Here is a 25,372-nt window from a genome sequence, read left to right on the forward strand (position 1 = left end):
CCAACAAGCTGTCAGTTTGTCATTGTCATGCCGTCATTGTTAGCCTGTCACTCCTTGTCTTGCCTTCTTCTGATGACATTTATGTTGCCCTCTAAAATTGTTGGCAATTTTCTGTGGTAACGCTGAGCCAAAAGACAAAAAGGAGATAGCGTTGTCACATTGCGCTTGCAAGTTTTACATTATAACATAATAATTACAATATTTTATTCAGAGGCTCTGGAAAATACATTATTTTTTTTTTTTTTTAGAGCTTTCATTATGAAAAAGCTGGTTGTCACAATTACTACTACTATAAATACACTTTCAATAAAATGTAGCTTAGAGTGACTATGGCAACAAATCCTTTTGAAATTATGAAGTGTAAATTGACCTTTCTCTCTCTGTGAACCTGATTGTAGCTGTGACTGTGCAGCTAGTATAATCCATTCTTTCAGTTGGCGGGGTGACATGTTTTGTTCATTTTCAATATTATATTCAACAAAAGATTGATTTTATAGATTTATAGGATGTTCACCATAAAGACAAGCGGACAAGTAGTTCAACTTCATATGGATTTGTTATTGGCATGAAACTGGCATCACTGTCAAATAGATAGCAACATCTGCCTGGCTAAAATCACCTATGAGTCAGTTGGTCCGTACGTATGCATGCGTGTGTGTTGTGTAAATATGAAGCTCCTTTTCTACATGTTGGTGGAGCTTGCGTAAAAACAAAATTCACCCACCTCTTTATACAATAAAGTTGATTCTTCAAGTAATTTTACACGTGGTTGCAAAAGAGCCAAGAGCTTGTAGATCGGCTATTTTCGGGTGCAGTACTTAGTTTAGACAGTTTTTGGTTTAGACTAGTCATTGGTTAGACCAGTCATTAGTCCTACAACTACAGCCTATCTCAAACCCTCACCCTAACCCTAACCTCCCACGGGGCAGCACACCTAAACCTAACCTTAACCCATGTCTAACCAATGACTAGTCTAAACTAAGTATGCACCCCCTATTTTCAGCAAGTGTAAAAACTGTCATTTGGCCCACCAAAATAACGAATGACTAAAATCTTATGATATTTAGTCGACTAAAATCGTATGATATTTAGTCGACTAAAACTAAACTAACACTAAAACATTCCAGGTGACTAAAATGTGACTGAAACTAAATGAAAACTATTGAAGAGACTGTGACTAAAACTAAAATCTAAATTTGCTGCCAAAAACAACACTTGTGTGCAGGTCCAGGTGGGCGGTCTCCACATCTCTCCAGGAGCAGTGCACATCCGCTCAGACAGCCTGCTGACCCTGCCGGGCATCCTCAGCATCGCGGCCGGGGGAGGCCTCCTCCTCATCGTCGTCTTCATCGTCCTGCTGGCCTATCGGCGCAAGTCGCACGAGAACGACCTCACTCTCAAGCGCCTGCAGATGCAGATGGACAACCTGGAGTCGCGCGTGGCCCTCGAGTGCAAGGAGGGTGAGTCAGGGTGAAACATGTTGGTATTAAATGACACGGTAAACATCCATCAGATTCAGATGGAGCAATATTCTGGAATTAAAATATGATGTATTGTTTGTTATCTACAATGTCATTTGTAATTGTTTTTGTAATTTAAAAAACGACAATCTAAATACCAAATACCAATACCAAACTAGCTTGTAGATCAGCTATTTTCTGTATTTTTGCGCAAAATCGCTGTACGACAAAATCAGGTCAATCAGTTATAACTTTTGCCTAGATTTGTTGCTTTACAATATATATTATTATATATCATATATAAAATATTATATTTTTGAATCATCAAAAAAATACAAAAAATGTATGCTTCTCTGTTATTCAATAAATTATAAAAGTAATTGATAGAATAACTGATAAAAGAAAAGAATGGATTGCAGCCCTGATTGATTGATTGATTGATTGAGAGGGAGGGCAGAATCCATTTCTTGCGACCGACGTCCGTCGCGACGGACCTGTCCGTCGGGGGGTCCGCCGGTCCGTCGGGGGGTCCGTCGGTCCGTCGGGGGGTCCGTCGGTCCGTCGGGGGGTCCGTCGGTCCGTCGGGGGGTCCGTCGGTCCGTCGGGAGGTCCGTCGGTCCGTCGGGGGGTCCGTCGGTCGGTCGGTCCGTTTTTGCGTCGCGACCGTCGGTCGCAGGGTTAGGGTGGATGGATTCTGCCCTTGCTGCCCAAATGGTAACTCTGTCATTTCTCTACCGTTTTGGACGGGGGTGGTCTCTTTGGAATCGTGTGGCCCCCCTGGAGGTTTCTATGGGGGTCTCGAGGTTCGGGGACCCCTGGGGACCCCCACGGACCCCCAAATGGTAACTCTGTCATTTCTCTACCGTTTTGGAGGGGGTGGGCTCATTTGAATCGTGTCGCCCCCCTGGAGGTTTCTATGGGGGTCTCGAGGTTCGGGGACCCCTGGGGACCCCCAGGGACCCCCAAATGGTAATGTCACCTGTGGACACTAACTGTAATTGTCTCGCTGTCTCGCTGCTGCGCTGCGCCGCACAGACAGCAGCTTGTGTGTAACATGTGCGTTCGTGCCGTGTTGCTGGTATATTATTATTATTATATTTTTTGCGCCGCCGCGTTGTCTCGCTGCTGCGCTGCACAGACAGCAGCTTGTCCTTCCCAGCCTCCCCGTCCTGGACGGCGCAGAACAGCGTTGGATCGCCGGCCGCCTATCGTTGATCGCCCGCCGTCTCCTCGAGGACCGCCGACGCAGATGGTTTACTGCTATATGCCATAGTGTTTATTATAGCTACTATTATTATTGGGCATTTGCTAACTTAACGGTGTGGCACGTATTATTGTAGTGTACAGTACATTGGGTACAGCGGTCATTCAGGCTTCAGAGGGCTGCTTACAGGGGTGGAATATTCTCAGGGTTGGCTTCACCTGTCTCTTAGCGCCCCTATATTGGTGAACACGCATGTTTGTATTTTACTGCTGTGATTTTCGATAGAAGTGTTATCCTATTTTGATATAGGCTTATTGCAGTGATCGTTGGTGTGCACTTGATTTGCCGTGGCATCTTTTGTGGTCGTGTGTACTAATGTGTATACGATAATCGATAATATATGTGCACTAATCAATCTTTGGGCTGCTTAGGAGATTGGGTGGGAACAAACACTGTGCTATTATCCAGATTCCTGAGGTGGACATTTCAAGAGGAGCTTGTGATTATTGCTTGCCTAGGAATAGGATACAGTGTGTTAAGTTATGAGAAGTTCTGCAGCTTACACGTTGCATTCGGAGAAAAGATTAGATCCATTTAGCCAAGCATGGCATATTTATTATTATATTAAGGGCTCCCTGTCACGCATCATTCTCACGGTGACAGACCCAATACAATACAATCACTGAATGAAAAAACACCGGTCCGCTCCACACACAGGCAGTGGTCATGTGACCCGAGTTACCTGATCACGCCATAGGAGACAAACATGCATCCCATACCTTGCGCCTTGGCGCCTCACAGTGGCACAAGCACAACACTGCATATCACACAGAACAGCAGTACAGAATTACACACAATACACAAGTGAGGACATACATCCCGTCAAATCTCAACACAGTGCCTATTTATATTGCTATTTGCTACGTTTTAATAATTGCCAGTCATACAGTATAAATTGCCACATTGTTATACCTATACATTTACGTATTTTACTTGTATAGTGTTATATTTGATATCCTGCTACATGATTTTATACTTACCTGTTTTATCTCCGAGCTTATAATAAACTTTGTTACTTTTCTATACGACCTGCCTGCTGCTGAATATATTCAGAGTATACTCTTCATTAGCAAACTGTAAATAAAGTACTAAACGAAGGAAAAACCCCCGCGGGGATAACTGACGTTATAAGAAGATAACGCCCCTGCATGACACCTCCCTGGCCACCGTATAGCGCATTGACAGGTCTGTCTGTCTGTCTGTCGTAGCATGCAGATAGACAGATAGGGGGGGGGGGGGCAGTTTGACAACAGCGGCTGACACATGTTCATTGATGATGATTAATAGGCCTACTGTATATGCTACTGTGCTGCTGGATCGTCGATAAATGGACTATAGGCCTACTGGACTTTGATGTTATACTGCACGGATATAAGCGAACCAGTTTATCAATGTTGGATAGTTGGATACCTGCATGCGCTCTTTGCATGTGCACGGCAGATGGAGAGAAAGAGAGAGAGAGAGAGAGAGAGAGAGAGAAATGAGCTCCGTTCATTGGCTTTATAGGCAAGTGCAGAAGGTTTATAACGACAGGTGCCCACCTTAGAGTAGCCTATATATATTAACTTATTATTATTTTGCCAGCGAGTGCTTTGGCTCTTGCGCGGAGTTGACGCCGTTGTCTATAGGCCTACGTGCCAGGATGATTTTAAATAAATATGTCTCTGTCTCTGCGTCTCTAGAGCTATAAAATATATAGCACACATCATGTGTGACACATGTGTGCACATACACACACACACACACACACACACACACACACACACACACACACACACACACACACACACACACACACGCACACACACACACACACACACACACACACACACACACACACACGAGATTCTGACAGAATGCAGCGGCGCATTCTTAAAATAAACAGATATACAAGCTTATAGTGTACCATAGCGTACATACCAGCATACTTACCGTTCAATAATAATTAGCATGTATTATTATTAACGAAAAACAAACAGTTTTTTCAAACAGTTGTTTGAAACAACTTCTGATTAGTTACTAACTTTACTAGACCAATTTAAAATAGTATTAGATGTTTTTCGTTAATAATAACTTATGCTAATTATTACTGAACCATTTTAGATGTTTATATTTCACCAACAGGCATGATATGAATTTATAGGAATAATAGGCCATCAGTGGCCACCGGTCGACTCCATTTTGCGCATTACGGCGCCTAGATTGAAATGACCACATTAATCAACAATAGACCATACTGTTCATTGAAAATAGCTGCAAAATCACTATAGTTGTGATGGGATAAAGTAGACCTTTTAAGTATAGTTACCAAGTAGGCCTACCATTAACCCCGCGATACTGAGCGTGTGTTCCAGCTAAAACTAAGGGTAGGTCTATAGATTTTTAGGGTTAATTATTAGGACCCGATTTTTAATTTCATTCAGAGGGAGAGTCAAGGTATATATTTTATATATAGTGAAACATACATTTCATCGATATCCTTCATCGTCTTCATTTCTTTCATAGTTAAAGCAATTGCTAAGTGGTCTATTGTCTAAAAAAAACACACACAAGCATGAACAGTAGACATCTATTCATCATTATTTATTTCAAATCAAAATACAAACCACTGTCACCAACTCGTCTCGAAGTTCGCGCACACACACACACACACACACACACACACACACACACACACACACACACACACACACACACACACACACAACGAACGGTGTGGTCACGGTACCGCTGGCTGGCCTCTGTTTTAACGTTAACGTCAAAGTCCAGTAGGCCTATAGTCCATTTATCGACGATCCAGCAGCACAGTAGCTGTATACAGTAGGCCTATTAATCATAATCAATGAACATGTGTCAGCCGCTGTTGTCAAACTGCCCCCCCCCCCCCTATCTGTCTATCTGCATGCTACGACAGACAGACAGACAGACCTGTCAATGCGCTATACGGTGGCCAGGGAGGTGTCATGCAGGGGCGTTATCTTCTTATAACGTCAGTTATCCCCGCGGGGGTTTTTCCTTCGTTTGGTACAGTTTGCTAATGAAGAGTATACTCTGAATATATTCTTTCAAATGAGGTTTGGCCTTATATCAAACATACATGCTCAGTATTTTTATTAATACATTTGCAACTATTTGAATAAAGGTTGTATATCAGTGAAGCCACCACAGCTCATGAAACATAATAGGCTGCATGGCTAACAGGGCTTAGTGCTTCCCTATACCATATCTCTCCTTTCTCTGGCTCTATGACTTATACGCCCATGAAAAATGGAAAATATAAATTTCATTGAGTGTATACCATTTGGAATTATACCAATCGGTTGAGATTTGGCAGATTATAGCCAATGTTAAATATCAACTTTTTGCGCACGGGCCATTGGGACTGTGGCGGCGGTGTTTTACCTATAGGACCTCTGCTTGGATTCATGGTGAGTGCGCACCGAAAAGTAATTGGAATATATTTTTCTTGCCACATTATAAACAAGTTTACTTTACCTCCTCACTGTCCTCAGTGTTTGGGACGGGATGTAGGCCTGTATCATGTGCTGTCTGCGTGCATATAGCGCTGCGCTCCAGTGAAATTGTCATTGCTTGAGAAAAACGGATAAGGGCAGCAGGCAGGTCGTATATAGAAAAGTAACAAAGTTTATTATAAGCTCGGAGATAAAACAGGTAAGTATAAAATCATGTAGCAGGATATCAAATATAACACTATACAAGTAAAATACGTAAATGTATAGGTATAACAATGTGGCAATTTATACTGTATGACTGGCAATTATTAAAACGTAGCAAATAGCAATATAAATAGGCACTGTATCTATAGGCAAGCAATAATCACAAGCTCCTCTTGAAATGTCCACCTCAGGAATCTGGATAATAGCACAGTGTGTAATAATAGTAGCTATAATAAACACTATGGCATATAGCAGTAAACCATCTGCGTCGGCGGTCCTCGAGGAGACGGCGGGCGATCAACGATAGGCGGCCGGCGATCCAACGCTGTTCTGCGCCGTCCAGGACGGGGAGGCTGGGAAGGACAAGCTGCTGTCTGTGCAGCGCAGCAGCGAGACAACGCGGCGGCGCAAAAAATATAATAATAATAATATACCAGCAACACGGCACGAACGCACATGTTACACACAAGCTGCTGTCTGTGCGGCGCAGCGCAGCAGCGAGACAGCGAGACAATTACAGTTAGTGTCCACAGGTGACATTACCATTTGGGGGTCCCTGGGGGTCCCCAGGGGTCCCCGAACCTCGAGACCCCCATAGAAACCTCCAGGGGGGCCACACGATTCCAAAGAGACCACCCCCGTCCAAAACGGTAGAGAAATGACAGAGTTACCATTTGGGCAGCAAGGGCAGAATCCATCCACCCTAACCCTGCGACCGACGGTCGCGACGCAAAAACGGACCGACCGACCGACGGACCCCCCGACGGACCGACGGACCTCCCGACGGACCGACGGACCCCCCGACGGACCGACGGACCCCCCGACGGACCGACGGACCCCCCGACGGACCGACGGACCCCCCGACGGACCGGCGGACCCCCCGACGGACAGGTCCGTCGCGACGGCCGTCGGTCGCAAGAAAATGGATTCTGCCCTTGCTGTTGATTGATCAGTATGTAGAATAGGTACATTTAACCCATTCTGACCTGAGATCAGATTCATACAAGGTTTCCGCCGGACACACACTGGTCTGATGAACCCATTCTGACCCGAGATCAGATTATAAAAATGTCAGTCGTTCTTCGATTATTCAAAAAAATTGCAGACCTACAAGCTCGTATCGCGCCACTCGGTGGCGCGATATGAGCTTGGAGATCTGCTATTTTTAAATAGCTAAAGCATAACATGATGCTAACACCAAAATGGGTGCCCGGTCAGAATGGGTTAAAACGAAAGCACAAGTCAATACAAAAACTGCTACTTTTGAGGACGAAACCATGAAAAGCACAAGACTTGTTTACATCAGTGTCCTCCATTTTTCACTTTCCTAATCCCTCACTGCCACTCCTGTCATTCCCCAGCCTTTGCGGAGCTGCAGACAGACATCAATGAGTTGACCAGTGACCTGGACAGAGCAGGAATCCCCTACCTGGACTACCGCACGTACACCATGAGGGTCCTGTTCCCTGGCATCGACGACCACCCTGTGCTCCGGGAGCTGGAGGTCAAATGAGACACGACATATCTTTATTTACGAGGGCCCCTCCTATATTCAGCTCTAGCCCATTCTGACCTGAGATCAGATTCTAAAAATGTCTATTACATCCTGACAGTTTCATTATTATTAACCCATTCTGACCTGAGATCAGATTTAAAAAAAATCTGTCGTTCTTCGATTTTTCAAAAATAGCAGACCTACAAGCTCGTATCGCGACACTCGGTGGCGCGATATGAGCTTGTAGATCTGCTATTTTTCAATAGCTAAAGCATAACATGATGCCGACACCAAAATGGGTGCCCGGTCAGAATGGGCTAGTGTAGAGGGGTGAGGGGCGCTAGCCCCTCCTATATTCAGCTCTAGTGTAGAGGGGTGAGGGGCGCTAGCCCCTCCTATATTCAGCTCTAGTGTAGAGGGGTGAGGGGCACTAGCCCCTCCTATATTCAGCTCTAGTGTAGAGGGGTGAGGGGCTCTAGCCCCTCCTATATTCAGCTCTAGTGTAGAGGGGTGAGGGGCTCTAGCCCCTCCTATATTCAGCTCTAGTGTAGAGGGGTGAGGGGCTCTAGCCCCTCCTATATTCAGCTCTAGTGTAGAGGGGTGAGGGGCGCTAGCCCCTCCTATATTCAGCTCTAGTGTAGAGGGGTGAGGGGCACTAGCCCCTCCTATATTCAGCTCTAGTGTAGAGGGGTGAGGGGCTCTAGCCCCTCCTATATTCAGCTCTAGTGTAGAGGGGTGAGGGGCTCTAGCCCCTCCTATATTCAGCTCTAGTGTAGAGGGGTGAGGGGCACTAGCCCCTCCTATATTCAGCTCTAGTGTAGAGGGGTGAGGGGCTCTAGCCCCTCCTATATTCAGCTCTAGTGTAGAGGGGTGAGGGGCTCTAGCCCCTCCTATATTCAGCTCTAGTGTAGAGGGGTGAGGGGCTCTAGCCCCTCCTATATTCAGCTATAGTGTAGAGGGGTGAGGGGCTCTAGCCCCTCCTATATTCAGCTCTAGTGTAGAGGGGTGAGGGGCTCTAGCCCCTCCTATATTCAGCTATAGTGTAGAGGGGTGAGGGGCTCTAGCCCCTCCTGTATTCAGCTCTAGTGTAGAGGGGTGAGGGGCGCTAGCCCCTCCTGTATTCAGCTCTAGTGTAGAGGGGTGAGGGGCTCTAGCCCCTCCTATATTCAGCTCTAGTGTAGAGGGGTGAGGGGCTCTAGCCCCTCCTGTATTCAGCTCTAGTGTAGAGGGGTGAGGGGCACTAGCCCCTCCTGTATTCAGCTCTAGTGTAGAGGGGTGAGGGGCTCTAGCCCCTCCTGTATTCAGCTCTAGTGTAGAGGGGTGAGGGGCGCTAGCCCTCCTATATTCAGCTCTAGTGTAGAGGGGTGAGGGGCTCTAGCCCCTCCTATATTCAGCTCTAGCGTAGAGGGGTGAGGGGCTCTAGCCCCTCCTATATTCAGCTCTAGCGTAGAGGGGTGAGGGGCTCTAGCCCCTCCTATATTCAGCTATAGCGTAGAGGGGTGAGGGGCTCTAGCCCCTCCTATATTCAGCTATAGCGTAGAGGGGTGAGGGGCTCTAGCCCCTCCTATATTCAGCTATAGCGTAGAGGGGTGAGGGGCTCTAGCCCCTCCTATATTCAGCTATAGCGTAGAGGGGTGAGGGGCTCTAGCCCCTCCTATATTCAGCTCTAGTGTAGAGGGGTGAGGGGCGCTAGCCCCTCCTATATTCAGCTATAGCGTAGATGTCCGTCTCACACAAACATAAAATTCCCATTGACAATGAATGGAGAATTTACGTCATAATGTGGACGAGGAAATCGGCTATTTCTGTCATACACAAATTCCCACTGACAATGAATGAATGGATGGATGATGTATGATAAGAGCGCCCCTCACTTCACACGTGCGTGATTTTTACCACTGTCATGTTCTGCTTTAAGCTTAGGATTGAAATGGCCAGAATTGAACAAATGCCATTCATAAAATGTCTGTCCTAAAACATTGATGTTCTCTCTCTCTCTCTGTGTGTGTGTGTGTGTGCGTGTGTGTGCGTGTGTGTGTGCGTGTGTGCGTGTGCGTGCGTGTGTGCGTGTGCGTGCGTGCGTGCGTGCGTGCGCGTGCTAATGACATATCCAGGTACCCGGCAGCGGGCAGGCGAATGTGGAGAAGGCTTTAAAGCAGTTGGCTCAGCTGGTGAACAACAAGGTCTTCCTGCTGACGTTCATCCGCACCCTGGAGCTGCAGCGCTCCTTCTCCATGCGGGACCGCGGCTACCTGGCCTCGCTCATCATGACGGCACTGCAGGGACGCCTCGAGTACGCCACTGACGTCCTCAAGCACCTGCTGTCGGACCTCATAGAGCGCAACCTGGAGAGCAAGAACCACCCCAAACTGCTGCTGCGCAGGTAGTCCCTTTGAGATATTAATATGTTTATTAGGGATGCGACATTCTAAATCCCACACGGGCTGTGCTTTTAACCACGCCCCGCTTCTGTGGCCAACATGGAAGTGCCTCTCGACCTACAACAACTGCGGACTAGACCTTTTATATAACTCTGGACTAAACCACGGCGGAGGCCTGCCTTCTCAAGCGAACTTGAGGCACGTGAGACACCTCCGACAAGCCAAAGCGAGCGAGTCGCCGTGTCGAACGTTGCGAATTTGCCACTCAGGGCCGCTCTAGTTGTGAATAGTAAAATATGTTCTATTTGTAACTCTGGGTGTACAAATGTAACCAAGTGGACCAAATGGATAAATTACAATTTGTACACTCTCAGAGTTAAATGAACACTGAGGATATTACTCTGTATTCATTCACTTTCTCCCCCATGTATGGGGATTCGAAACAACGACCTCCCGGTAAGCCAAGCTGGAGATACTGCTGAACAGCCACTTCTAATACTTTGACACAGAAATGTCTCTTTGCACGTTGTCCTTTCAGCCCAGTTTCTGGTTGAGTAACTAGGTCATGTGAGGGAAGAGCCCAGGCTCGTCTGTTTTAGTTGGGTTTGCTGTGCAGCGATGTGAAATACACATCAGTTGAAACTGAGATAGCACAGGTGAAACACAGGCATGCATGGAGGGAGAGAGAGAGAGAGAGAGAGAGGGAGAGGGAGAGGGGGAGGGGGAGGGAGAGAGAGAGAGGACACGTAGTGGTTAGTTGCCGGGGGGAATATGTGTGCAGCGGCAGGCAGAGTCATTGCCAGTCTGGCTTATCTTCCTCATGCCACTCATGAAACATTCAGCTTTGGTTCATGTCTCCTCTCCTCTCCCCTCCTCCTTCACCTCTGCTTATCTGCTGATTGTTTTTACACTGCTGGGACTGGCCTGTTGAATCTTTCATGAGGTTTTGTCTTTCCTTTGCTTTCTTTTTAGCAGACGCCGTATGGATGAGTTAACATGGGAGCTAGTTAGACTTGTTAGCCCAGAAAGCACTGCTGCTCTCACCCAGACGGGTCTAAAGTTTAATGGCATGCAGTCAGCAGAGCACAGGTGAAGGTTATCACAAGTTATGATAAAGAGAGTTGGAGGTGACAGGCGAGGAAGAATCTACACTGGATTTTGCTCAGATTCTATACCCTCCCCTTTAATTTGATTGATTGATTGAATGAATACTGGTGCGACTACAATGGTGCTAAAAGGTAATCCCACAAATAAACCCAGAGGGTTTATTTCCATTGTGGTCCCGTGTATTCAATTCATAGAGTAATAATCAGGAGTATTTAATCACTGAAGCCCTATATACAGTAGGCTACTCTGTTGTATGACGACAAGATCAAAAAGGGAAAGAATAAATCCATTTGAAAACCTTCAATCTATGAGCATATACAGTAGATGGCTATTTCACTGGTCTTTAAACGAAATTGCCTATAAGGGCATGCCCAAAACAGGGACGTCAAAGTAAATCAACATCTACTAATGGTGTATATAAATGAATATAACATCTAAGAACAATTATGAAATCTTGCCCATCTGGTTTGCGTCAGACGGTTAACTGCTGACACACTGAAGAGGAAAGTGAAAGGGTCAGAAAGTGAACATGAAAGATCCTCCTTATGCAGTTACATCCTGACCCACATTCACGTCTCTCTCTCTCTCTCTCTCTCTCTCTCTCTCTCTCTCTCTCTCTCTCTCTCTCCCCGTCTTAAGTCATAAAATAATCATCAGAGAGCTCTCTGCGGGATGTCTCCACCTAACAAATGAGCACGCTCTCCCTCTTGTCTTGCAGAACAGAATCGGTGGCAGAGAAGATGCTGACAAATTGGTTCGCGTTCTTGCTCCACAAATTTCTCAAGGTAACAGAAGCCACCCGGGGACCTCGTGAAACGCAGATGTCACTGTGATGCATTACTGCACCCTTTAAAAAAAAAAAAAGGACTGTTATCGATTTGACAACAAATTGCTTTCTGTGTACTTTGTGAGCACGGCTGTCAATTCTCTGTCTCCTGGCCATTTCATGGGTTTTATCAACAGGTTTTTGGGGCGGGTAGTATGGGGTCAGTGCTCAGCATTTTCAGTGTATCAATGTGACAATGCATCTCTCTTCTCTTCTTCCCACACTGTCTCTTCCTCTCTCTCTCCGATTTCCATAATCCCCGGATTCCGTGCCAAAACAAAGGAGTGTGCTGGTGAGCCTCTCTTCATGTTGTTCTGTGCCATCAAACAGCAAATGGAGAAGGGACCCATAGACTCCATCACTGGCGAGGCGCGCTACTCGCTCAGCGAGGACAAGCTCATCCGCCAGCAGATTGAATACAAGACCCTGGTGAGTCGCCAGCACATTCAACAGGAAGTCAGAGTCACGCTGTAATCATTCTTTTTCTACCTGCCTTGTATACACTGAGGGGAGAAGCGGGGCGTCTCTCTTTTCCTTGGTACTACATCCTATGTGCTTTTATATGCAATGCCGGTCTGATATGTTTACATCATTGAAGCAGACATGAGTTGACGGCAGAATCAATGCACGGAGGTTTACGAAGCTACTCGTAATCATGCAGCGACGAGTCATGATTCCCTTGATTAACCTCTTTCTTTTTAACCCATTCTGACCTGAGATCAGATTCATACGAGGTTTCCGCTGGACACACACTGGTCTGATTAACTCATTCTGACCTGAGATCAGATTTTAAAAAATAGCAGACCTACAAGCTCGTATCGCGCCACTCGGTGGCGCGATATGAGCTTGTAGATCTGCTATTTTTCAATAGCTAAAGCACGACATGATGCCAACACCAAAATGGGTGCCCGTTCAGAATGGGTTAAACACGAGATGGGGTTACATTGTTTTCGAGTTACGCAGAGCCAAAACATGTGGAACTGTAAAATGTGCCTTAATTCAACCTAATCTGTAATGTATACAGATTTCTATGAGAGAGGGCATAACACATGATTATAGCACTGCACCGGCAACCCACACATAATTGTTGCGTGCAGTGCTTTTGGGGGCTGTTGGACACACGTCATACTGTATGTGCCGTCTTGCAGTCCCAATGCAGGATTACACCATCCTGACTGCACAGAGGAGGAGAAAACCAGCAACCGTCTAAGTTATTAGTCACTCGTTTCTACCAAGCCCCCAGTAAGGTTGGGACGGACGTCCATGGCGTCATGTGTGTAACATGCGTCATCCCAGGATCCGGGCTTAACTTCTGCTCACTCGAGCCATTGAGCCACTGAGCAAACTTCCATCGAAATGAATGTTCCGGTTCGGTCTCTCTATCCTTTTATTACTCTATGGTTGCTACCCTCCAAGCCAAACCTGTCAGCCTCCTTCTTTTTTTTTTTTTTTCTTTTTTTTTTTTTTTTTTTGCGGCTTACGCCTTTTATTGATTTTTTTGAAGGGACAGACAGTAGGCTGACAGGAAACGGGAGAGAGATGGGGGGATGACATGCAGTAAAGGCCGTGTCGGGTCCGGGAGTCGAACCCGCGGCACACTGCGACTGGATTACCAGTCCGGTGCCCAGACCGTTACGCTACGGCCTGGGCAGCCTCCTTCTTTAGAATGAGGGTGACTGGTTTGGCTTGGAGGGACACAACAACAACAACAACAAAAACAACCTAAAAACTAAAAAAAGTTATTACACTGGCCCTGGGGAAGAAGACATGAGAAAACATGAGTCAGTCAGACACAACAGGATAGAGAATGATCCCCATGTCTGAGAGTGTGTGTCTCATTACTCCTCTAATGCTCCCTGCTCCAGCAAAAGCACAACCTGGACTCTGGACGTGTGAAATTGCATTTCTGGCCAAGCTCCTGGAGGTAGTGAGGATATTTGGAGCGTGCAGTTGCCTCTTCCTCCCTTTACCTAGCTCTCTCCCGCTGTCTCCGTTCCTCTTTTATTCCACTGTTTCGTCAACCGGTGGTCCACGGACCACTAATGATCCATAGCATCATTTCAGGTGGTCCATTGGAAAACGTTAGAAAAAAAAAAAAGTGAAAATACATATTGTATCCTAAAATATTAGAAAATGTTTGGCATAGTGTCACAAAAAATAGGCATTCTACCAGTGTCGTCATGTGGTGCGTTGTGAGCTTGTTTGTACATTGGCTCATTCTGGTGTGCGACACCAAGGTGCAACTAAATCCAGTATCAATCCAGCTTCAAGCTCATATTAACTCATATTGACATTTGTTTTTTAATTCCTTCTTACTGTAGGCCTATAGCTATATTGTTGTGTGGAGGTGGGCTGGGATCACTCATAGAAGGTTGAGAAGCACTGTTTTACGCCATCTCTTCTTCTGTTTCCTTCCCTCTCCCGGCCACCACCCTTCTCTCTCTCCCTCTCTGCATCATTATCCTTGGCTCCCCAGACGCTGAGCTGTGTGAACCCAGACAACGAGAACAGCCCTGAAATCCCCGTCAAGGTTCTGAACTGTGACACCATTTCCCAGGTGAAGGAGAAGATCCTAGATGCTGTTTATAAGAACATGCCCTATTCCCAGCGGCCCCGGGCCACAGACATGGACCTAGGTGAGACACTGCTCCCCAGCATACAATAATGCTATGCTTCTCAAACATGTTCATGTCTAGGATCATGGGTGTGCTATTTTCAAATAGCCATAAATTGAAGAAGGTCTAACGACCGAAAGCTTGCTGTCTTGAAAATATATAAAAAATATTTTGCACATATTGTGTGCAGCCTCCCTTTTTTCATAAATAGCCATAAACTAAAATATACTAAAATAGTGTTTCATTAAAATGTTCCTGCTTTAGCTTGGGACCCCCCGGAATCACCCTGGGGATGCCCTGAAACGTGATGTATTGTGAGCTTGTAGATCTTAAGTACAATATAACACTTAAGTGGCTAATTGATTCGATAAAGAATCAACTAATAATACATTAAACACAAATAAAAACACGCTGCGTAATTATTTGATGCATCGAAAAAGTAATCTCTAATAAGATAATAAAATAGTTGCAGCCCTACATCCTAGACCTAGAACCATCACTGACTGTAGATTTACCCTCACCAGAAACTGACATTGCACATGAAGATACACCTGTCACTCTGTTTCTGGAGACATAAGGAAGTGATTCTTCTCGCAGTAGCTGGCATTACATCACCTCTCTATACCTTATTGGTTAGAGATCTGGGAGTACTGCACACCTCCTATCTTTCTTTAGGTAACCACTTGCACCTTAGCATCCCTATTCTGTGGGGAACATGAAGTAATGCAAATCAATTATTTTAGTCTCGCTAGTCACGCCACGAGTTAGAGAAAAGGATGGACATACCAATGAAACAAAACGATTATACCAAACTAAACACATTTTAAACTGGAATTGTTTTGGAGGTGCACGGCACCAGAGGTTATAGTCGTTGGTTGTGGCTACCTGATGACATATCTGGTTGTGGATGCCTTGATCACAGTTATTTCCGCTCCGACTGCATCAGAAATCCGAAAATGGTATTGATCCCAGGCTAATCCGTAGCAAACAATGTGGTTTGTGTATACATATAATGCCTTCAACACTGTACCAAATTAAATGGTTTGTGTATTCACATTATGCCTTCAACACTGTACCAAATTAAATGGTTTGTGTATTCACATTATGCCTTCAACACTGTACCAAATGAATTGGTTTGTGTTGTGCAGAGTGGCGGCAGGGGAGGACAGCACGGGTGGTTCTGCAGGATGAGGACATCACCACCAAGATCGAGTGTGACTGGAAGAGACTCAACACACTCATGCACTACCAGGTCTGCTCAGTACTCCTCTTACAAAACGAAACCGAACAGAAGAAAAGAAACGCCACCCGCAGGCCAAATGCGGCTCGCAGACGCTTGTTCATTTAAATTTTGCGTGTGCGAAACAGTTAACTTCTACAGTTAACTTCTACAGTTAACTTGTGGCCCCCGGCCTAATTTAGTTGAATTACCATGTTTCACATTTTTAGTCTTAGTTAGTGGCAGAAGGGCTGTGTCAGTCGGTCTCTTGGTCGGTTTGTTTGTCCATTGATACAACACTTCATGAATATCTTAACCACTTGAACCCCCCAGACATTACCTCCCCCTCTCCCTGCATCTATATGTGCACTTGGACACATGATGTCTCCAAATGTATGAATAAATTAGTAACTAAAGATATACATTTCTGCAACAGAATGCTGAGTAAGTTAAGTAATCAAAGTATACAGTACACATTGCAAATACGTTTATGTGGGGAACTATGACTGAGCAAAATACTATCCAAAAGGTGCAATTTGTACAAAGACATGTGCAAAGAGCTTGTCCCCAAAACATAATAGTGCACACTGTGCACTCTCTTGGCGAGCAGGTACAGTATATAAAGGTCATATAAAGACATTTTTGTCAGAGCTTGAGGGCTTGTGTGTGTGTGTGTGTGTGTGTGTGTGTGTGTGTGTGTGTGTGTGTGTGTGTGTGTGTGTGTGTGTGTGTGTGTGTGTGTGTGTGCGCATGCATCCACACGTGAATGTGAGTATGAGAGAGACAGAAAGACAGAGAGAGAAAGTGCTTCCTCTAGGCACTTCACGAATGCCTAGTCTATGGAATGCACTCCTTTAAAAGCCCTCCAGCGTTTGATACACTGCACAGACATATATTAGGTTTTGACCTAGTCTTGTTTAATCTCCCTGGGAGGCGATGAAGTGTTTGTTCTGCCACTGAGCTTAGTTTCATAGTTTCATCTATGGCTCATAGGGCACCTGCCTTAATCTGCTCATGCTGAGGACCTTCCTGTTCTTTGTGCCAGCTGCAGAGAAGCACAGCACTAGTGCTGCAACCGTTAATTAAACTCATTGATGAATTGAAAGTTGATAGTTGACAATTTTATAAAATAATAGATTAGTAATTGATCCCTATTTTGGTCATGTCATTATAGGTGAAAGTTAAAAGAAAATAGAAATTGGTGAAAATAACTGATCTATGAGCTTGCATATCAGCAATTCTTGCACAAAATCATTGTGCGCGAAAATATGAAATACCCCTTGAGTGGTTAATCGATTCGTACACGCACAGATGCACGCACTCACGCACGCACGCACGCACGCACGCACGCACGCACGCACGCACGCACACACACACACACACACACACACACACACACACACACACACACACACACACACACACACACACACACACACACACACAGCCCTACACAACACTGCACAGCAGCCTGGAGCAACTGCATAACGTAAGACTGGGACACTGGGCTAAGTGGGCTAACAGAGAGCTCCTGCTTTTACATTTCTTTCACAATTCAACCAAGAACAAAATGTGTTTACATTCTGTCATGATACATTTCCATTGCAAGACAAAATGAGACTTTACCGGGTTTGTGTTATCGCGTATAAGCTTGGAATAATGTAAATAATACAACTGCTTACTTCCCCTATTGTTCTGAATATAAGACCAAGTTATTTTCCAATGGGAATATCCTAAAAACAGGGTCGTATTATAATCGGGGACTAGACTATTTGACATTCAATGGTCTTTTACCACAAATGAGTCTTGAAAAATGGGAGTTGACTTATAATCAGAGTCGTCTTATATTCGGCACAATACGTTAATTTAAGTATTTAAATATAGTTTAAAGGTATATTCAGTGATTTCACTTAATTCAAATATCACTTATTTTTTTGTTTTGTTGTGATAATCCTCTCTACTATAGTGTGCTGACCATATAAGGAGTTCCTCCCTGTCCCCAGTTAACCCCTGGGGGTCAAAAAACCTTAGGTTTCGTTTTTGACTCTCTATCCTGATTGGACGAAAGGCTGGGTCCCACAGCCAAAAACGAAACCTAAGGTTTTTTGAGTGAAATCACTGAATATACCTTTAATGTGACATTATTACATGGATAAGGTTTATTACTTATCCATGGGCTACTCCAAGGCTTGGGTGCTACAGTTTTTAGTAGCTATCACAGGAGGTCTTTGTAATCTTCAGTTAGTTTTCGTGTAGTTTGAGGCTGTACACAGTACTTCGTTTGTATTCATGTAGTTTGAGGCAGTACACAGAACTTAATTTGCAGCTTTGGCAAGTATCATGACCCTAATCAATGCCTTCCTTGGAACACATTCAAAACATCCTATTGATATTCAGAAACGCATGGATGTCCGTTTGATTTAAAGCTGTTTTGCTTTTTCTAAATGCCTGAGATGTTTGTTTTGGGGAGTTGCAAATTCTGTTTCAACAGGAATAATTTGTAGTATGATTACAATAAGAATGTTTTGAAGTGTTTAATAATTCCGTCAACAAAAACTAAAATCGTTCGTCAACTACCTTTTTTCACTGAGGAAACTATTCAATAAAAAAAAAAATCAATAAAAACTATAAGCTATACTGTATGAGGACGTCAACAATAAAAAGCTATACTAGACTAGTGGAGAAGAGATCCAGTAGAACTAAAAAGACAAGTCATTTTACGTCTGAAAATAGCAGATGTACAAGCTCTACGAGCATGCAATCAAGTGGAATTCATCATCATTACGATGCCACCCAATTTCATTTTTGTCGAATTATTTTTAATTAAATCTTATTCAAAACACTATGACTAAATGCTCTGTTGACTGTGCCCACCAGGTGTCTGACCGCTGTGTGGTGGCTCTGGTGCCCAAGCAGATGTCCTCTTTCAACATCCCTTCCTCTGCCAGCTTTCCACGCAGCATCAGCAGATATGGTCAGTAATGCTTCAGAGGTAACTTTCATGGCGTTGCTGCCATGAAACTTGCCATCCACCACATTCACACAGCAGCCATCTTGCCATTAAGTTAATGAAATGCCACCCTGTTGGCACTGTGCTTTTTCAATGCAAAATGTCAACATGTGAATATGATCTGTTGTTATGAAAGGTAGGATAATAAATAGACTTTCATATTAAACCACGTTAAAAAAGGGACTCATCATTATGCCTTCGTTCATGCCCTTTCTCCATAATGTGGGTCCCAACTCAATATGCTTACATTTCTGTCTACATGTGTCTCACATCGAAAAGGTGCCTACCATATATCATGGGTGCATGTTCATTTTAAACATTTAAAACATTGTATTCATTGGCTTCTATTGCAGTGTGCTAATTTCCAGGAAGAGAACAGCTGGAGTTTTCAATAGCTTGGAAGCTCCATGCACCGATGATGATGTTGGTAGTCAGGTCAGGTTTTTTAACTGTCCACAGCCCGTCTCTGAGACACAGTGCGAGTAGACGGAAATGAGCATTAGTGAGGACCAATTATTCAAAGATAAGGTGAAAAATGTGTTCCTTGAATTCCTTTGTTCCTTTAATAGTATTCACAAAGGGGAAGGTCACCCAAATTTCCCTTGTGTTCAATAAAGTTTACTGTAACCTTGACTTGACCATGTGTGTACACAGTATCCAGCTAGATATATTTGGTGTGTTTTGCCAAGGTTTCATAGAGCTAACTGCCGTCACCCTAAAGCCCAAACCACACCAGTTGCAACTCCTTGAAACAAAACCGTGTTAAGGTCAACCACACCAATGAGTTGCATTGGTGTGGTTGACCTTAACACGATTTTGTTGCAAGGAGTTGCAACTGGTGTGGTTTGGGCTTGATACGATGAAGGTGAATGGCGTTTGGTTTGTGACATCCAAAATCTATTGGCTTGTGTCCATCTGTGTGGAGAGAGACACTCGTAACACTGTAAATAAATCCATGCCTGCCTGTAAATGACGTGCTCACCAACAGCCTGAGCTTCCAGAGTGGCCACAAATCACAGAATGCCTCCTGTTGTAAGGACAATAAGACCTCGATAAAGATACTACATCATCCCCTCCAGGTGTGGACATGCACTTCCGCTCCACCCCCACCAGCCCAGACAGCCCTCACTCCCGCGTGCCCATGCTGACCCCTGACCTGGAGAGCGGCGTCAAGGTGTGGCACCTGGTCAAGAACCACGACCACGGTGACCAGAAGGAGGGCGAGCGAGGCAGCAAGATGGTGTCTGAGATCTATCTGACCAGGCTACTGGCCACTAAGGTACTTACTGTCCGTTTCATGTTCCGTTCATAGATGCATAGGTTCTGTGTTTCTAATGCACCCCCGTCCAGCTGTTACACTGGCTGGCCCAGGGCCGCTGCCCGAGGAAACAGAAAAACCAACAACTTGAAAAAAAGAAAACAGTCAATCTGAGAGTCAGTCGCTGCAGCAGGAGAGGGAGTCACAATTTAACTCACAATTCACCTTCATTCTTACCAGATTAATCTATCAATGAGCGTATTTTCTTTATTTCTGTAGGGCACACTACAGAAGTTTGTGGACGATCTCTTTGAGACGCTGTTCAGCACGGTGTGTCGGGGTACCGCGCTGCCTCTCGCCATCAAATACATGTTTGACTTCCTGGATGAGCAGGCTGACAAGCATGGCATCCACGACATGGATGTTCGCCACACCTGGAAGAGCAACTGGTGAGCAAGCGGGGTGCAGAGAGCTATAGTAGAAGGATGGATCGCTTTGCATAACAGTACCCATGATGCATTGCACAAACAGCTTGGAGTTTCAGGCATGGGTTTGGTGTGGTTCAAGTCAGTGGTTTCGTCAAAGTGGGGTCCGGGGACCCCCATGGGTCCTTGGTGGCCTTCCAAGGGGGTCACCAGCAAAATGTGTTAACATAGTGTCAAAATCTACGCTACGTCCAACCAGGGAAACTCCCCCCTGTCAGGTGTAAAGGAGCAACTTGGACACTCAGGCATGAAGGAAGCATGAGTTCAAGTCCTAGTCCCCCATATATGGGGACTAGGTTGGTCTCCCCTTGTCCCCCATATATGGGGACTAGGTTGGTGGAGGGTGTGTAGAGCCCAGGATCACATTAGATGATTGACACAGGGGTGAAAAATGGGTTACAAAATCGTGGGATGAAAAAATATTTAAAAAAAATAGTGTCAAAATCTGTTTATCTGTTTATCTGTTTAGTCCCTGGCACAAAATATTTCCAGATCGGATTTATGACAGCCTCGATACAATCGATTATTAACGATGCAATACGGTATGAAGTCAGACGATACGATATTTTGCTGTTTGCATATTGATGTATTATACCCCTCTAATGCTCGCTGGGTATCGATCTGCTAAGCTAACCTATGAATTCTAATGCCTACCAAGGCAGATATCTTGGTTTTTCACCACAGTGGTTACAAAGCTGACCTATCTGACTGTGATAAACTATATAACCACATTCCATCTGGTCAGATTATTTCATGGGACATACTGTCAAATCTCTCTCTCTCTCTCCGTCTCTCTCTCTTGTGTGTTTCACCTTAGCTTGCCACTGCGCTTCTGGGTGAACGTGATCAAGAATCCACAGTTTGTGTTTGACATCCATAAAAGCAGCATAACAGACGCCTGTCTGTCTGTGGTGGCCCAGACCTTCATGGACTCCTGTTCAACGTCTGAACACCGTCTGGGCAAGGACTCACCTTCCACCAAGTTGCTCTATGCTAAGGACATACCACACTACAAAAGCTGGGTGGAGAGGTACACTTTATTATAATTATAAGCCAGAGGTTTCAAGATGTTTGTGTTTCTGAAAATACATTTTCTGTTTAATAAAAATCTGGAGAGACATGGAGACTACTCCTGTTACTGAACAAACACTCTATAGCAGTGGTTCCCAAAGTGGGGTCCGGGGACCCCCAGGGGTCCTTGAGGGAGTTCTAGGGGGTCCCCAGCTAAATGATAGTTTGGAACCCTAACGGGTCCATTTGGTTGTTAAAGGAGAATTCCATACTAAAAGGCTTTCTTACCTTTCTTTGTAGTTGTTACGTCCCCACCAAAGAGGTCCAGGTGTTATTTTGTGCAAAAGCTTCTCATTGGCTATTTCCCCTAACATAAGCCCTAAATGAATTGCATTGAATTGAATGGGAATTGAATGGGGCTATGGGGTGTTGTGCTAATTCGCTTATTTCCATTGCTCAAAATTATAATTTCTTTGTATATATCCTCTCTTCATAATGTAAATAATATCCCAAGCGGCTCACTTTACTACTTCTTTCGATGGAAATAAGCGAACTAGCATAACACCCCATAGCCCCATTCAATTCCCATTCAATGCAATGCAATTCATTGAGGGCTTATGGTAGGGAAAATGGCCAATAAGGAGTTTTTGCACTAAAAAACACCTGGACCTCTTTGGTGGGGACGTAACAACTACAAAGAAAGGTAAGAAAGATAAGAAAGCATTCTAGCATGGAATTCTCCTTTAAACACTACCTTTAAAAACAAAATTGTCCTCACAATCTCTATTTCTCAAATCCTACTATACTTGGCTCTCTAAACTAAGTAGTAATACAAATCAATGCACACAAACACACACACACACACACACACACACACACACACACACACACACACACACACACATGCGCGCACACGCGCACACACACTGATGCTGACCACTGACCATGCATGTCTCCCTCTAGGTACTATGCTGACATCAACCGCTTGCCTGCCATCAGCGATCAGGACATGAATGCCTATCTGGCAGAGCAGGCCCGCCTTCACTCCAACGAGTTCAACGTACTCAGTGCCCTCCATGAGATCTATGCCTACGTCAGCAAGTACAGCCAAGAGGTGAGACTACAAAGTGGTTCCCTTTTGAATTACAGAGAGCCTTGCAGTTTGATATACAGTTGCTGTTGGGCAGAAACCTTGTATCTCTTCTCCAATGTTAGGGATGTCACTTTTTTCGTTCCCGATCCGATCCCGATGACACAATTTCTGTGTTAGCCGATACCGATGCTGAATACCAATACCAGTGATCTCGTGTTGTGTTTATAGCTATCTAGCTATATATCCTGTGTTGTGTTTATACCGGACTCCTCACTCATACAGTATGTGCACTTGTAATTTGGGCAACTCAAAAGCAAACTCCACATGCCCTAACGTGTGTGTGTGTGTGTGTGTGTGTGTGTGTGTGTTTTCATGTGTTGACAAATGTTGGGCAAATACATATTTTATTTGAGGTTTGGTACTATTAAAACAGTTTAAGGGCCCATGACGTAGATGTCCGTCATGGTACTTAGTACGGTCATGTGCCCGAGACGGAGATAGATTAATCTCGACTGGCATATTCACCGGCAGTCCGGCACGATATGCGTGTTGCGCAATCCTCGTGTTGTACAACGAAAATGTTCCCTGCCTGTTTAGCCGACGACAACGAAAATCTTAAAACGTTAATAACTCGCGATCTAAATCATCCCGTCCAATTCTAAGAAAAGAATATGTGTTTGACGGGCCCCCGCATCGATAGTGTTGTGGCTATTGTTAGCTGCTAACAATAGCCACACATTCACAACAACATCCGGTCCGTCGGTAAAAGTGCTCCGGGCGCTATAAACGATGGGCACATTTTATGAACTGATTCAGCATGAACATTGAACACTAAAGCATTCTACATACATACAGGATATGCAAGCTTTGACCCCTGGCAAGTCACCCTCAGAGTAAAACAAGAACTTATGACTTATGAACTTATGAATATGAACTCAACATCACATCAACATAGGAGATGGGCCTCATGGCTCGGCAAGGCTTACTGACTACATCAGCACATAGAATGGGCAGACCAGGGAACACCTAATGGTTCCCAGTCAACCTCTCTCTACCCAATACCCTTTCACTATAGTTCTAGTGAATCTTTTGTTTAGTGAGTCTTTTGTTTGGCGAGAGTCAAGTTTCGCAATATGTGTCTGTTTGCTATTGTTTTGTTTACATCGTTTATGTAAATGTTATTGAAGCAGGTATAGGTCGATTAAGAATCCATTATGTATAATCACAGCCGGGTGAAGCTGGCTGTAGGGGATTCAGAGAAAACTAACACTGAAACTAATCTAAAACGATGTCAACCGCGGAGAACAAACACTCATTTATATGTATTGCAGACAGTATCTCTATCATTTGAATTTAACATAGACATTTATAGCACACTTCAAGGCCATACGTTCATGCCTTTGGCACTGCAGCTGGGTGGAGAGGTACAGTATGCGAGAGAGCAGGTGTGTGTGTGTGTGTGTGTGTGTGTATGTGTGTGTGTGTGTGTGTGTGTGTGTGTGCGTGTGTGCGTGTGTGCGTGTGTGCGTGTGTGCGTGTGTGCGCGTGCGTGCGCGTGTGCGTGCGAACCATTTTCTTCTCGCGTGAGAAATTGTCGTTTTATCGTTAAAAACGATGTGTTGAGTTAGGCTTACAATTAGGAAGAGGTCCAGGCTGAGGTTAAGGATTAGGTATTTGAGGTTAGATCTAGGGTTGGCGTCATGCCGATCTACAAGACGGCTATTGTTAGGCTTTAGGCATACGGTTGACGGCATTCATATAATCACTGTCATAAAATGTTGATGTCCTCACATATATAGTAGTAATGCATGTGTGTGTGTGTGTGTGTGTGTGTGTGTGTGTGCGCGTGTTAGATCACAGAAGCCCTGGAACAGGACGAGCAGGCCCGGAAGCAGAAGCTGGCCTACAAGCTGGAGCAGCTCATCTCAGCTATCTCTGCAGAGAGCTGAGACACTCTGTTTATTAGTCTTTATTTACACAGGGCAGGAGCTGAGCACGAGCAACACCCTGGACACGTACACACACACACACACACACACACACACTATAAACTATACATATCATCATGTCGGGCAGATACATTGTATCTACATAATCTATATATACAGTATATATAATTTAGTGTGACCCTATAAGGGTCTCACTAAATTAGTGATAATAGCAGATCTACACGCTTATGACACGACTCACAAAACCATGCGCTGTGAGCTTGTAGATCTGTATATTTCCACAATTTTGGGATTTGACATAATATTGAAACAATGAAAAGTACACTTAAGTATTAAGAACTTGTGACTCAACAATAACTACATTGGATCCATTAGAACAGTAACGGTTTCCATCCGACTGCGATGATACTGTATGCAACATGCGGGTGCGCACACAGGTGCACAGCACACATGCACGTACTGTGCATACATGTGCGTGCGCACACACACACACACACACACACACACACACACACACACACA

At 44.7% G+C, this 25,372-nt stretch overlaps 1 protein-coding gene across 1 annotated transcript in view; it reads left to right on the plus strand.

The window, feature by feature from the left end:
• The window catches only part of LOC310863236 (plexin-A2-like), a 103,275-nt gene extending 78,335 nt beyond the window's left edge, over positions 1-24,940 (plus strand). Inside the window, 13 exon segments of the mRNA XM_083771431.1 lie at positions 1,226-1,460; positions 7,763-7,905; positions 10,011-10,279; positions 12,103-12,169; positions 12,493-12,639; positions 14,687-14,846; positions 15,974-16,077; positions 18,922-19,018; positions 20,134-20,333; positions 20,592-20,761; positions 21,615-21,827; positions 22,772-22,922; positions 24,755-24,940. Of these exon segments, the coding sequence (XP_083627557.1) occupies positions 1,226-1,460; positions 7,763-7,905; positions 10,011-10,279; positions 12,103-12,169; positions 12,493-12,639; positions 14,687-14,846; positions 15,974-16,077; positions 18,922-19,018; positions 20,134-20,333; positions 20,592-20,761; positions 21,615-21,827; positions 22,772-22,922; positions 24,755-24,850 (2,052 nt within the window). The 3' untranslated portion in view covers positions 24,851-24,940.
• Positions 24,941-25,372: the final 432 nt, after the last annotated feature.

This window comes from Protomyctophum parallelum, assembly GCF_964188405.1.
Source record: "Protomyctophum parallelum genome assembly, chromosome: 8".
NCBI classification, from domain to species: Eukaryota; Metazoa; Chordata; class Actinopteri; order Myctophiformes; family Myctophidae; genus Protomyctophum; species Protomyctophum parallelum.